At 45.1% G+C, this 14957-nt stretch overlaps 1 protein-coding gene across 1 annotated transcript in view; it reads right to left on the reverse strand.

Moving 5' to 3' along the window:
* EIF4E3 (eukaryotic translation initiation factor 4E family member 3) overlaps positions 1-14957 on the reverse strand; it is a 344097-nt gene that overhangs the window by 114954 nt on the left and 214186 nt on the right. Inside the window, exons 6-8 of the mRNA XM_044078527.1 lie at positions 8399-8425; positions 6491-6518; positions 3441-3450 (exon numbers count right to left, since the gene is read on the reverse strand). Of these exons, the coding sequence (XP_043934462.1) occupies positions 3441-3450; positions 6491-6518; positions 8399-8425 (65 nt within the window). The remainder of the gene's footprint in view (positions 1-3440; positions 3451-6490; positions 6519-8398; positions 8426-14957) is intronic.

Genomic DNA, 14957 nt, shown 5'->3' on the forward strand with positions numbered 1-14957 from the left:
CAGTCAAACCCAAGGGATAGGGGTGGAGGAAGAAAACACCACACCACCACTATACACCTTCCTACCCCTTGTTGCCCAAACATAGAAAGGAGAAGCATATGACCCCTTAAACAGAAAAGGCTTCTCTATAATGTCCTCCAAAAAATGAACCCTGGGCCACACACCTCTCCAAAGGAACTAGATCAGTTTCTCTAACTTGCTGTTCGCAGAAACTTATTCACTGGAATGAACTGCTTTGGAAAATAAATTCCAAAAGGAACCAGATTCAAAGACAAAAAAGTAATAGCATCATGCAAGGGAAAGGGGCAGCCACATAGTACAGGAGACTTAATGAGCAAAGAAAGGGAAGGCCCAGCAATACAGACCACCAGACGGGCCTGGAGCATAACTTTTGCATCCAGGCCTTTGTAAAAGGTAGAAGCAAGCCTAGTCAACCTGGTTGAGTTTTTTTTTTTTTTTTGAAAACATTACCAAGACCACTGATAAGGGGCATACAATCTAAGCTACCCATCTTTATTACCATCACCCACACTGGTATTGAACACCTCAACGTTAACCCACATGTAGTTCACAGGCTAGGTAACTGGCTATCTGACAAAGCCAATGCCATGAAGGCCAGAGTTGTTTGCTCTAGACAGGGAAGCATCACCAGTGATGTCCAACGTGGTTCTGTCCTGAAACCCTTCCTCTTAGGTATACATGAAATAATAAATCTAGTAGCAAGGGCTAGACTAAACAAATGCTTGATGTGTGAATCATGGGCTTAACCTCAACACTAAGAAATGCAGTATAGTCTACTTTGGCAAATCTAGCATTACTTACCATACAGACAAGATAATGTTCCACTTAAATCTGACTAAGTCATTAGGGACTTTGGTACTTCAGTTAACAGACTCTACTTTGACCACCATGTCTCTGTACTGGTGTTTAGAAAAACCTACCTAGCACAACTTATCCTCCATAGTATCATCTCAAAATCCAAAGAAGACAGTAACAGTTCTATTTTATCCCTCCATTATTACACACATTGTTGCATACAATTTCCCTCTATGGCACACCATGTACCTAAACCAACTCCAGAGACCTCAATGTTTCACCACCAACAAGATCCCTGGACTCGGTACAATTAGTTATTCTGACAGACTAAAATCCCCCTCCCTCTCTTTAGTGTCAAAGACTCCTGAAGGAGTAAACAAGATAAAAATGGTGCTGTATAACCAATCTGCAGGAAAGTCTCCAGGAATAGATGGTATTCCAGTGGAATTTTGGAAGCTAGGTGGGAAGAAAGAGATAAAGATCTGGAAGGTTTTGTTTAATGGTATTTTAAAAGGAGGGGAGGAACCAACATCCTGGAAAAAAGCCGTGGTGGCTGTAATACCTAAAGCTGGTTAAGACCCATCAGATACAGCTTCATATTGACCCATTTCTATTTTAAAACATACTTAAAAAGCCTGCCTCACCAGGCAAAGCATACACTGTTTCCACAAATATGGAGTGAAAATGCAGCACAACTAAGCAGCCAGAAAGAACAGAAGCATCAAGTCTCCTTGATCTTGGGTACATGTAGGGCCTACAGTAATTAAACTGCTGATTGTTAACAGCAAAGACTGGAAATCTGGACACTTGATATGACCATATGTGTGTTAAGACAAAGTAAACCAGCTGGAAAACAGAATACACACAGTGAGAGTCGCGCTGGGGACCTCTCCTTTTCAGCATTAACTTCTCCGATAACTAGCACACCTAGCTAAAAATCTGCAGAGGACTCTAAAAAACAGAAGTTGTCAAGTAACCCTCGACAACCAAATCCTCTAGAATGAACTTTCCCACTAAAAGTAAATGCTAAATAGTGTACTATCATTTTGCCATATATTTATATAGTATGACAAGGTGAAGAGGAGACACCACTACATAACAAAAATGTACTCAGGGACCTAGGAATTTAAGTTGACAAGTCCCTCTTTTTGGCACATCATGTGAAGCCAGTTATCAGGAAATCCTTTTATGTAGCACAGCTAATTACTAAAGGATTATGAAAGGTCTAAAAAGGTAATCACCCCCTTACACAACATTAATTAGACCAATTAGTGAGTACAATGCCCACTTTGGGTAATCTCACTACACATTAAAAAATTAGAAAGAACCTAAAGATTTCTAACCAAAACGATCACAAAGTCCTTGAGCTATCAAGACAGGCTGGAAGCTGCATCTCTTTACTTGGTACGTTAGACTTTTCAGGGAAAATCTTTACCTCATTTACTACTCCATTAGACACTTAGTTGTCCTAAGCCTCTTGTATCGCTGCAAGTCCAATTGCTCTATCAATAACAGAACCAGCGATCTAAACCTTCACAAACAGATACATGAAACACAGTGGAGGGGACAGGTTTATAACCCAGGAACTGCGGTCTGAGAGAGGGTACTAGCAAGATGTAAATGGTCAGACTCCATGTTCTCAGAATATGTATGAATTTATAAGAAATACACAGTTGATAGTGAGCTCCAGTGTTGAGAGGAATATATTGGGCTTTCTTTGACTCAGTAGAAAAGCACCCCGAAAAGCAGCCAAGCGAAATGGATTGAGCACTCTGGGATTGTTGAAACCAGTCAACAGTAAAAGGAGTCATCTATATTGTATCTGGCCAATACAATAGTCCAATTATACAGGTCCCTAGCTCATTAATCAGCCCTCTTGGGATCAGCAAAACAGAATTCAGGGTCAACGGAAGAGGGAAACCAAAAAAAGGATATTGTAACCTGAGGCTCTCCCTAAAGGAGGGGTCATACCAACAAGAACATAACTCATAGACCAAATGGAATTCAAGAACTTGATCCATCTCAACAATGAAGATTTCTCAGGTCTATATCACATGAGCGAAAGTTTAAAAATTCGAACGCTCACAATCTCGAAACTATCGGACCTTGAACTTGCTACCGTGGGGGGCGGTGCCCCCCCCCCCCCGTACATATACCAACTCAGAGGTCGCACTGCAATGAGGAAAGGGCAAATATTCCAATCTTCACTGTACCGCAATCTCAGAATAAGCACTTCGAGGTCCGGTGGTTTTGAAATTGTGAGCGTTTGCACTTTTAAACTTTCACCCATATGATATAGACCAGATTTCTCAACTTGCCCCTTCACCCCCCCCCCCCCCAAGGAGGGTGGACAAAGGAGGGGGGAATCCTGTCCCCTCCAGCAGCTCCAAAACAAAGACTGCAACACAGTACACCCATGCACCCAGTCTGCTGGCTAGCTAGAATTGCATCTGATAAACACGCTGGTTCCAGTACTGGCATCAAACCAAGATCGTAGAGACTGATATTCCAAACCTGCAAATATGCCTCCAACAAATTAAACAAATGCCTAATCTAATATAATTAGGCCATGGACTTTTGTGCAGTCCTACCCAGCAGCTTTTACTCAGAAAAGCCTGAGAAACCACACTGGGCCTGCACAGAAGCCCCAAGGAGTCAGCCTGAGCATCTCCAGTTCACCACATAACAGCAATTAAGTCCAAAGTTTAGGCTGGAGTAACCCAGGGGTAAGCTGATCAAATAAGAAAAACGTACAATGAATAACCCATGATTCAACCTCCCTCCAGGGTAGAATCCAAGGGTGCACTTCTCCCAGGACTTAAATCTTCCATAAATATAAAGTACACTTGTGTACACTTACTATAAATGTAGATGTTAGAGTGTATTCACTGTTGCAGTCATCACATTTGGGTTATCCCTGCCAAGGTGGACCTCAGCCGGCCCAAATACCAGAGGCTTAGTATTTCTGCTTCGGTTGCTGTCGTTTCAGGACTGGCGTCAGGTCGTCAGCAGTATAAAGTAAGGCAGCCAACACCATTACATCAGTTTTTCTTGCCTTAACCTGTCAGGAGCCCCCAAGTAGGAGCCAGGCTCTGGTGGAAGAACCCCACCAGTAGAAAGTAAACACCAATATGCCCCTTGCAAGGAAAGAGACGAAAGGGGGTTGGAGGGAGGGAAACCAGGACTGCAACAGGAAGTAGACTTGAACATCTACATTTATGGTAAGTGTACACAACTGTACTATGTTATTTGGGTTTCACTGGTGCAGTCATCACATTTGGGTTGATTCCCAAAGCTGAGGAAATGGGTGGAGGCAGTCAAGGAAACTAGGGGCTGGCTTAGGATGCCCTGCAAGACTGCAGAGGCAAACCCTGCCCTGGATTTGGAGAAGAGAGGCAGGTGGTAATGTTTGGTAAAAGTGTGAACAGATGTCCAGGTGGCAGCCTCCAGGATGTCCCTGGTGGGGACTCCTCCGAGGAAAGCTGCAGAGGTGGAGGCTGCTCTGGTGGAGTGAGTCCTGACCCCCTTGGGGGGAGGCTTTCCATGATGTTTGTGGCAGAAATGGATGCAGTGTGCTATCCATTTGGAAATGGTTTGTTTGGGGATGGCTTTGCCTTCTGCCCCTGTAGCAAAGCTAACCAGCAATTGATCAGACTTTCTGAAGGATTTAGTCCTATCTTGGTAGAATCTGAGCAGTATGTGCACATCTAGAGAGTGTAGGATCCTTACCCCCCCCTTGTTCTAGGGAATAGGATTAAAAGGTGATCTAATGAATGGATTTGTTGAGAGCCACACTGGACACCACCTTGGGCATGAAAGATGGGTTAGTTCTGAGGGATACCCTGTCAGCATGGAAGATGATGAAAGGTTCCACCACCATGAGAGCTTGCAGCTCTGAGACTCTTCTGGCTGCAGTGATGGTCAGAAGGAAAGCGGTTTTCCAGGAAAGAAATTTTAGCTCTGCAGAAGAAGCTGGTTCGAAAGGGGGCAGGGTGAGCTCTTCCAACACAAAGTTAAGGTCCCAAGCTGGGGTTGGTGCTCTTCTGGGTGGCCTCAAGTTACTAGCCACTCTTAGGAACCGTTTGATAAAAGGGTGTGAGAAAAGGGGTTGCTCAGTGGGGAAATGAGCAAAGACAGCAGAGGCATGCATTTTTATAGAGGAGAAAGAGGTCACTGTGTATTAGGTCAGCTAAGTAATCCAGGATGAGAGGGAGGGTGGGCTGTGCCATGTTGGCTCCCTTAGCCTGGATCCAGGTGCAGAACCTTTTTCATTTGTCAGCATAAGACTTTTAGTGCTAGGGCATCTGACCTCACATATAACATCTAGAACCTGTTTACTGAGGTTGGCAGATTGATCTGGGGTTAGGGAATAAGCAAAGCTGCGAAATGTGAGTGTCTGCAATTAGGGATGCATGAATTCACTTTCCCTCTGGGTCAGGAGGTTTGGAATCTAAGGAAGATGCCATGGTGACAGTGGGGACAGGCTGCATAGCAAGGGGTACCAGTGCTGGCGAGGCCAGTCTGGAGCTATAAGAATTGTCCTTGGTTTTTCCTGCTTTATTTTGAGCAGTACCCTGGGGATGAGAGGTAGTGGAGGAATGGCATAGACTGATAGACTGATCCAGAGGAAGGACAGGGCATCCACTTTCCAAGCCATGCAGTGATGCTCCCTGGTGCAGAATTTGCTGAGCGGATGGTCGGTGTGGGAGGCAAAGAGGTCGACCTTCAGTGTGCCCCACTTCTGAGTTATTAGGGTGAAAGTTCTTCTTTTGAGCTGCCACTTGTGTGGGTCCAGAAGATTTCAGCTTAATTGGTCTGCCAGAGAGTTGAGAGAACCTGGTAGGAATTGTGCTAACAGGTGCAGCTGCATGGCCGAGGCTGTGTGCCAAAGGGTCATGGCCAGCCTGCATAGAGGGTAGGAGCAAGTCCCTCCCTGCTTGTTGAAATACCACGTCACAGTGGTGTTTGTTTTGATCAGGAGAGCCCCTGGGGAGAGAAGGGGCTTGAAAACTATCAAGGCCTGCTGGACAGTAATCATCTCTTTTTGGTTGATATGCACGGGGATTTGCTGCAGGCTCCATTGACCATGTATGCACCTGCCATCCAGGTGTGCACCCCAAGCATAGTTTGATGAGTCTGTGGTGAAGGTCTGGGCGGTGGGGGTGTTGAAAAAGGTAGACCCTTGTTGTGGGAGCATGCTGTTGCCCACCAAAGAAAATCTTTTCTGAGGCAAGGAATTATAGGTGTTAAGAGTCTAAAGGTCTTAAGAGTGTTGACACCAATGGCTTTTTAGGTATCACTGAAGTTTCCTCATATGCAGTCTGGCATATGGAATGAGAAGTATGCAAGATGCCATGAACCCCAGAGCTTGCGAGATCTTCCTTGCAGATAACTGCGGTCTGGTGGCTAGTTGAGAGAAGTAGGCTGTCAGGGAAATTGGTTTTTCTGGTGTAAGGAATGCCATCTGGGATGCTGTGCCGAGGCTTGCTCCCAGGAAGTTAATCCTTTGGGTGGGCACCTGTTTGGATTTCTTTTCATTGATTGTGTACCCTAGGAAGATTAGTAGGGTCTTTATAAAGGCCAGGTGCTTGCGCAACTTTTCCTGGCTGTCTGCTTGAATAAGGCAGTCTAAGTATGGGTAAATCTGGATATTCCTTTGTCTGCAAAAGGCAACGACTGGAGCCAGACATTTTATGAAAACTCTGGCAGCAGTAGATCAGCCAAAGGGAAGCACAGAGAACTGAAAGTGTTGCGATCATGCCCTGAAACGGATAGATTTCTTGCATGATTCCCTGACAGAAATGTGGAGGAAGGCCTCTTTTAGATCTAGGGTGGCTAGCCAAGTGTTCTTGGAGAGCATGGGTAGCAGCTTCTGGAGGGTGAGCATTCTGAATTCTGGGATCACCAGGAAGATGTTTAGAATGGATAGATAGAGGATGGGGCGCCAGCTGCATTCTTTTATGGGCACCAGAAAAAGTCTAGAGTAGATACCTTGGCCTATCTGTTCTGCAGGAAGTTGCTCTACTGCCCTCGTAGAAAGCAGGGAAAGGATTTGCTTTTGAGTCTCTGCTCAGTGGTTTGGAGGTAGATCTGGGAACCCTTTTGGGGGTGGAAGGGTGTGGAATGAAAATCTGCATCCTTGAGACACTATGTTGAGAACCCAGTGGTCGTTGGTAATGGTGGCTCAGGTGCTTGCGTGAAAGGAGAGTTTTCCTCCTAGAGTAAGTGAAGGTGGGAAGAGGGAGGGATTGGGGGGGGTGAGTCATTTTGAGTTCTTACCATAAGGGGGTGGCTTAGAACTCCCTGGTGTTGAAGTGGAGGTAGATCTCTGCATTCCCTGTGGCTGCTGTCTGAGGAGTCTAGTTCCCCGGGGCCTGGGCTGTACTGGCTTAGCGGGAGCAAGAAAGGACCAATGCTAGGTGGGACAATGCCTGCTGAAAGTACAGTTTTGTACCTACCATAAATGTAGATGTTAGAGTGTCTTCACTGCCGCATTCATTACACTTGGGTTATCCTGCCATCAGGTGGTCCCGCAGTCGGCCAGATTTCCAAAGTCTTGGTCCGGCGTCGGTTGATGTAGTCTCTTCCCTGATGTCAGTGCACCAGGGCTATATAAGATGCAGCCGACACCATTTTCTTCAGTTTTTCTTGCCCCAGATGTCAGGTGCCCCCAAATAGGTAGGCAATACAAATTGCTAATAAAACATACAATAAAGGTAAAAACAAAACCTTCAGTTACCAGCAAATACACCACATAGGTAGTATAGGGTTGAAAGGTATAGATAAGTCCCAGCTAAGAATGAGGGGATGGTGGGTGGGTAACCTGGACTGCAGCAGTGAAGACACTCTAACATCTACATTTATGGTAGGTACAAAACTGCACTATGTTCATCGTGTTTCACTGCTGCAGTCATTACACTTGGGTTGAATCCCAAAGCTGAGTCAGGGTGGCTGGTTCTATAGGGGATTTGGGGTGGCTATGAGGCCCTGAAGCACTGCAGTGGCAAAGCCAGCTCTGGATCTAGAATAAAGAGGCAAGTGGTAATGCTTGGTAAAGGTGTGCACTGAACTCCAAGTTGCAGCTTCCAAGATATCTTTGGTAGGTACTCCTCTGAGGTAGGCAGTAGAAGTGGCTGTTGCCCTGGTGAAATGTGGTCTAATGTTACTAGGTACAGGCTTCTCATGCTGTGTGTAGAAGAACTGGATATAGTGTCCTATCCACTTTGAAATGGTCTGCTTTGAAATAGCCTTACCCTGTGATCCTGCAGCATATGCTACAAATAATTGCTCAGTTTTTCTGAAAGCTTTTGTTTTGTCCAAGTAGAAACATAATTATCTGTGTATGTCCAAGGAATGCAGAAGTGTCTCCCCTTTATTCTGGGGATTTGGATAAAAAGTTGGCAAGTGAATAGTTTGGTTAAGAGCCACACTGGATACCACCTTAGGCATAAATGAAGGATTTGTTCTTAAAGAAACCCTGTCTTGGTGAAAAATGATGAAAGGCTCCACTGCCATTACTGCCTGCAGTTCTGAGACTCTTCGTGCTGAGGTTATTGCCAGAAGCAGAGCAGTTTTCTATGACACATTTTAATTCTGCTGAATTGGCTGGCTCAAAAGGAGGTAAAGTTAGTTTTTCCGAAATTGAGGTCCCAAGTTGGTGTTGGTGCTCTCCGGGGCAGTCTTATGTTTTTAACCCTCTGAGGTACTGTTTCAGCAATGGATGAGAGAAAATAGGAGGATCTGTGTTGTAATGAGCCGAGATGGCAGAGGCGTGGATCTTAATGGATGAGAAGGATAGTCCTTTGTCCAGCATCTCAGTTAAGTAATGTAGTATCTGAGGAATATTTGGTACAAGAGGGTCAAAGCTTTGAAGGCACAGAATCTCTTCCACTTTTCTGAGTAAGATTTCCTGGTGCTAGGCCTCCAAAATTACATCCATAACAGTTTGAGAGAGGAGCTGTCTGCCTGACTAATGAATCTGCCATGCAGCCAGGTTTAAGGTTTTGAACTGACTGTGCAGGATCTGATTGTTTTGTTGAGTCAGAAGGTGCAGAGTTTGAGGTAAAATCCATGGTGGGCCTTGAGCTAAGTTCTTTAAGATTGGGTACCAGTGCTGCCGTGGCCAGTCTGGGGCAATCAGGATCATCTGTGTTTTTTCTTGTCTGGCTTTTAGGAGTACCTTTGAAAGGAGAGGCAGTGGTGGGAAGGCATAAACTTTTAGGCTTTTCCAGCTGAATGAGACGGCATCCACTTTCCATGCTTGTGTGTGATCAGTCCTTGTGCAGAATTTTTGTAGTTGGCAATTCATTGGGGAGGCAAAAGGATTTATGTCTGGGCACCCCCATTTTTGCGTTATCATGCTGAATACTTGTGGATTTAATTTCCACTCATGAAGATCCATGATGTTTCTGCTTAAGTCGTCTGCCAGAGTATTTTTCTTTCCTGGCAGGAATTGTGCTTGTAGATGAACTTGATAGGTTAGAGCCGTGTTCCAGAAGGTCATGGCTTGTCTGCATAGGGGGTAAGAATGAGTGCCCCCTTGCTGGTTTATGTACCACATAACTGTGGTGTTGTCTGTCTTTAATAATAGTTGTCCTGGATGCAGAAGGTCCTTGAAAACTGTTAGGGTATTTTGTACAGCCAACATCTCTTTCTGATTGATGTGAAGATGCATTTGGTCTGCGGTCCACTTGCCCTGAATACATTTTCCTGCCATGTGTGCTCCCCAGGTGTAATCCGAAGCATCTGTTGTTAATGTCTGCCTGGCTGTGGGTAGAGTGAAAGGCTGTCCCTTGTTGAGGTGACATGCCTGTGCCCACCATCGAAACTCCTGTTGTAGACAGGGAATTAGTGGTATTACTGCTTCCAAACTGTGACGGTGTTGAGTCCAAACACTTTTTAGGTACCATTGTAATTTCCTCATATGCAGTCTGGCATATGGAATTAGTAGTATGCAGGATGCCATGAATCCCAAGGCCTGCAAAATTTTTCTTGCAGGGAGTTGGGTCTTTGTTCCCATCAATTGAAAATACTGAGTCAGTTGTCCTTGCTCGTCTGGCGTGAGATAAGCCATCTGGGCCGTTGTATTTAAGTTGGCACCCAGGAATATTATCTCTTGTGAGGGCACTAGTTTTGGCTTCTTTTCGTTTACTGTGTACCCCTAGGCAAATTAGCAACCTTTTTACAAACGCCAGATGCTTTAGAAGAACATCCTTGCTCACTGCTTAAATAAGGCAGTCGTCCAGGTATGGACATATTTGAATTCCTTTTTGTCTGCAAAATGCAATTACTGGTGCCAGGCACTTTGTGAAGACCCTGGGCGCAGTAGATAAGCCAAAGGGCAGTGCAGAGAATTGGTAATGCATTGAACCAGCTATGAATCTGAGGTATCTTCTGCAATTTTGTCTGATGGGGACATGGAGGTATGCCTCTTTGAGGTCCAAAGTAACAAACCAAGCCTTCTTGCCCAGCATGGGAAGAAGCTGCTGTAGTGTCAATGTTTTGAATTTCGGAACATCCAGGTAAGTATTTAGAGTAGAAAGGTCTAGTATGGGTCTCCAGGTTTTGTCCTTTCTGGGGACCAGGAAAAGTCTTGAGTAAAATCCTTGTCCTTGTTCCTGTTGTGGCACTTTTTGAATAGCTCTCATGTCTATGAGGGCTGTAATTTGTTTTTGTGCCTCTGCCCATTGACTTTGTGGCAGGTCTGGCATTCCTTTTAGCCTTGGTAGAGTGTGAAAGTGGAACCTGTAACCTTGAGCACAATATTCAGAACCCATTTGTCTTGGGTGATTGTTTGCCAATTTTGAGAAAAAAGTGCTAGCTTTCCCCCTAATAAGGGAGCTGCCAAAAGGTAAGTGCTTGGCATTCGAAGGGGGGAATCATTGGGATTGTTTCCTGTAAGGTTGTGACTTGTCTTCACCTCCTTTTGGGGTTGAAGCACCCCACTGTTGTGGTCTGTAAGAGCCTTGGGGCTGAGATCTGCCTCTTGGGCGTCTGTATCTGACTCTTTGTGGTCTGTCTGACACTGGAAATTACCAATTCTTTGAAGGCCAATTTCTGCTAAATCGAGGTGGCTGTACCTGTAAGAAATCCTTCACTGTTTGCATAGATTTTGCCTTATCCTCCATTTTCTTTAATACCTCTTCTGCCTTAACACCAAATAAAATATCTTGCCGTAAAGGAGCATCCAATAATTTTACCTTAACATGATCTGGTAAACCTTGTTCTGTTAACCAAGCATGCCTCTGAATCACAGATCCCGTAACTGCTGCTCTACAAGAAGCCTCTAATGAATCAAAACCACATTGCAGAGTATGTTTTCCCACTTGTTCAGCTGCATGCAATAAATCCTGCATTTTCTTATAGTCAGGATGTTATGAACTTGTAATCATTTTCTGTTTTAACAGAGACATTAAATATTGTTGGTATTTAAGCATGTGAAACTGGCAATTTAAAGCTCTCATTGCTAAAGTTGCAGAAGTGTAAACTTTCTTCCCCCATCTGTCTAATGCTCTAGAATCCCTGTCAGAGGGAACTGGATTTTTAGCCGTGGAAGCCTTTACCCCTTTGGGTCCCTGGAAAATAGTTTCTGGGTCAGCAACAGGATTTTATTATAAAGAAATTTGTGAGAGTCAGGGACTATGTAATACCGGTCTGGCTTGACTGGAGCAGGGGGCAAAGAATCAGGATTTAAACTGGATTCAGAGAACACATCATCCACAATATCTAACACTGGTGGAATAGCAAGCGGCCTGTGCTGAGGCAATAAAAGAAAGTCTCTGAGCCTTTTCTTGGATTCTGAGTAATTCTGGCCCTCCCAATGGAAATGCTCCGTCATGGTATGTAAAGTTTCCCCAAAAGAATAATCCTCAGGAGGAGCGGCTGAAGGAATTGATTCTTCGGCATCAGAGTCCTCATAGGGGGTAAAGAGTATCCCTGGTCTGAAGAGGAATCAGAATATATGTAAACCTGGTCTGAGGAATCATAGTCTGTATCCTGCCTAGGCCTTTTATCAGGAGGGGGATGGGTACCCCTGATCAGAGTAATTAAGTCTTCGGCCATTTTGAACATCTGCTTTTTAGGCATGGAGGCCTGTCCAGGTGAATGCTGTACTTGCTTCTTTGTCTTTGTTTTAGACTTGGCTGTAGTTTTTATGGTAAGTTGTGAAGGTCTGAAAACACCCTCAGAAGCCATTGCCTGCTCAGCGGCTCTGGACCCATCTGAAGGGTTAGTCTCCGTAGGCCCAACACCTTGAGTATCCAGAAGTCTAGACATCTCCACGTGGGAATCAGAGGTGGCCTGTGGCTCTGAGGTAGCGGGTGTCAGGCGTTGCGAAAGTGCCTCATTGAGAACCGGTGAACCGGCAACTGGGCTAGAAGAGGCTTCGTCGTCAGTTTTGGGCCTCGGATGCCTGTCCTTGTCCTTATATTTGCATTTTTTATGTATTCCGGTCGTTGGCTGTTCAGACGGCATGGTATAATTAAATCTTCGGCAAAAGTAATGGCGAGCAAAATCAAACCGTTTAATAGTCCGTTTGTTAAAATCTACCACAAAACCGACAACTAGTGACGTCGTGGTCTGGGCCTAGGCATGGAATACAGTAAGAATGAAAATCCTTATGAGGTATTTGCTTTCCACAAGAAATACAATTATTAACTTTTGCTGACATCGGTCTGAAGCATGAAAAAGTTTCCCCAACGGGATACTTAGCTTTATTGAAGACTTCGGTTTTGAAATTCGAATTGAAAATCTCAGGAGTCGGCCGACCGGCACTTGCGAACTGCTTTTGCTCCGGGCACCGGGCGGCAAGAAAGACGGTGTCGGCTGCGTATTGTATACCCCTGGCGCACTGACGTCAGGGAAGAAATGACAGCAACAGACGCCAGACCAAGACTTTGGAACTCTGGCCGATTGTGGGACCGCCTGACGGCAGGATAACCCAAGTGTAATGACTGCAGCAGTGAAACACGATGAACATCCTGGGTGGCAGAACCTGGAAGAAATCCTTAACTGTCTGCATAAATTTTGCTTTTTCTTCCAACTTTAAGATCTCTTCTGCCTTAGTGCAAAATAAGTTGTCTTTGTGCAAGGGGGCATCCAACAATTTAGATTTGACATGGTCTGGCAAGGGCTGCTCCTTAAGCCATGTATGCATTATAATGGCAGATCCAGTGACTGCTGCCCTGCAAAAAGCTTCTAGGGTGTCAATCTCAGTGCAAGGTGTGTTTAGTTACTTGACTTGCAGAATGCATTAACTCATGTAACTCTTTAGATTTTGCACAAGCAGGAAAGGAAGACATTTTTTGTTTGAGGAGTTCCAGGGTATGTTGCTGAAAGTTTAGCATATGGAACTGACAAATTTAGTGCCCTGATAACAAGAGTAGCGGAGGTGTATACTTTTTTACCCCATCTGTCTAGTGCTCAGGAATCCCTATCTGAGGGGGTGGGACTCTTAGCAGAGGTTGCTTTAATCCCTTTAGGCCCTTCAGAAATTACCTCAGGGTCAGCAGTAGGATTTTTAAAATTTGTGTGCATCAGGGACTCTACCTGTCTGGTTTTCTGGGTGCAGAAGGAAGGGTATTAGGAGTCAAGCTGGATTCCAGGAAAACATCCTTCACAACATCCAGGACTGGGGGGATGGCCAAGGGTCTGTGTTGTGGAAGATGTAAGAATTCCCAGAGTCTCTTTTTAGACTGAGGGTAGTCTTGACTCTCCCATTGGAAATGCTCCCTTAAGGTATGAAGTGTTTCCCCAAAGGAAAAATCCTCTGGGGGAGAGGCTGAAGGGATGGAATTCTCTGCATCAGAATACTCATAAGTAGAGACGGGTTGCCTGTCTTCATATTCAAATGCATCAGAGTCATCTAACTCTTGTACAGACAAAACTACATAGGACAGATCTCTTTTCCTTTTGGAGGGGGTAGCTTGGCTTCCCCTGATCAGCATGATAAGGTCTTCTGCCATTTTAAGCATTTGAGACTGAAGCAAGGAAGCAGGTGCCTGAAATTGGGTCGTTGTTTTCTTGGGTGTGGTTCGTACCCTGGGCCTAAAAAACTGTCATTTTCGAAAGAACGGTAGTCGTGAAAGAAGACGTCAGTTTGTGTCGAGAATCTGTAGTGCTAAGGACTTCCTCGAAAGCTGGTGCCTGCTCAGCAGCTCTGGACCCATCCAAGGTAGAGACAACCACATGAGCCTTAGTCGAAGAACAGTTTTGCAGCATACCAGACTCCCGAAACGGTCTCTGTAGTGGCCTTATCCACAGAAGCTGGCATCAGGGGCTGCGAAAGCACCTCACTGAGGACTGGAGAACTGACGACTAGCTTAACGGAAGTATCGTCGGTAAGTTTGGACCTGTGTGGTCTATCTCGGTCTGTTAGCTTTACATTTTTTCGGAAGATCTGCTGTCTGATGGCTTACCGAAGCCATATCGGAATTCGAGAACTGCAAGTGAAATTATCTAGCTACAATAAGGGCCAGACAACGGATAGTTCTGGCGCTGAACAAAGCACAGAAGCGACAACGGGGGATGTTGTGGTCTTGGCCTAAACAAGTGACGCAGTAAGAATGAAAGGCTCGATGTGGTATTTGCTTTCCACAGGCGAGACAATTATTAACTTTTTCTGACATCGGTTAGTGTAAGAAAAAAGGATCGCCAACATTGTACTTCACTTTAGAAGACTTCAACTTCAATTTGGTAAATGAAACTCGGGTAGCAGCCAATCGGCACTCGTGAAAACTGTTTCTGCTTCGGGCTCCACTGCAGGAAAGACTGATGTAATGGCGTCGGCTGCCTCACTTTATACTACTGATGACCTGACATAAGTCCTGAAGCGACAGCAACTGATGCAGAAAAACTAAGCTTCTGGTATTCGGGTCGGGTGAGGGCTACCCTGACAGGGATAACCCAAATGTGATGACTGCAACAGTGAAACATTAAGAACATCCAACAAGTTAACAGGATTAAGCCCAATCCCTACCCCTGCAAACCTTGAGATGCTGTGGTAAACCAGTGGGGGGACTAGGATCCAAAATTGTCTGAGCTAAAGTTCAGGTGCCAAAAGTCTGGCCTAATCATACACTGCTGAAAGGGCTCCTCCCACAAGGAACTTCTACTCACCTACCCTTAAGACTCAGAAGAATCCC

Source organism: Protopterus annectens, chromosome 7.part1 (assembly GCF_019279795.1).
Source record: "Protopterus annectens isolate FY-2018-M chromosome 7.part1, PAN1.0, whole genome shotgun sequence".
Taxonomy (NCBI): domain Eukaryota; kingdom Metazoa; phylum Chordata; order Ceratodontiformes; family Protopteridae; genus Protopterus; species Protopterus annectens.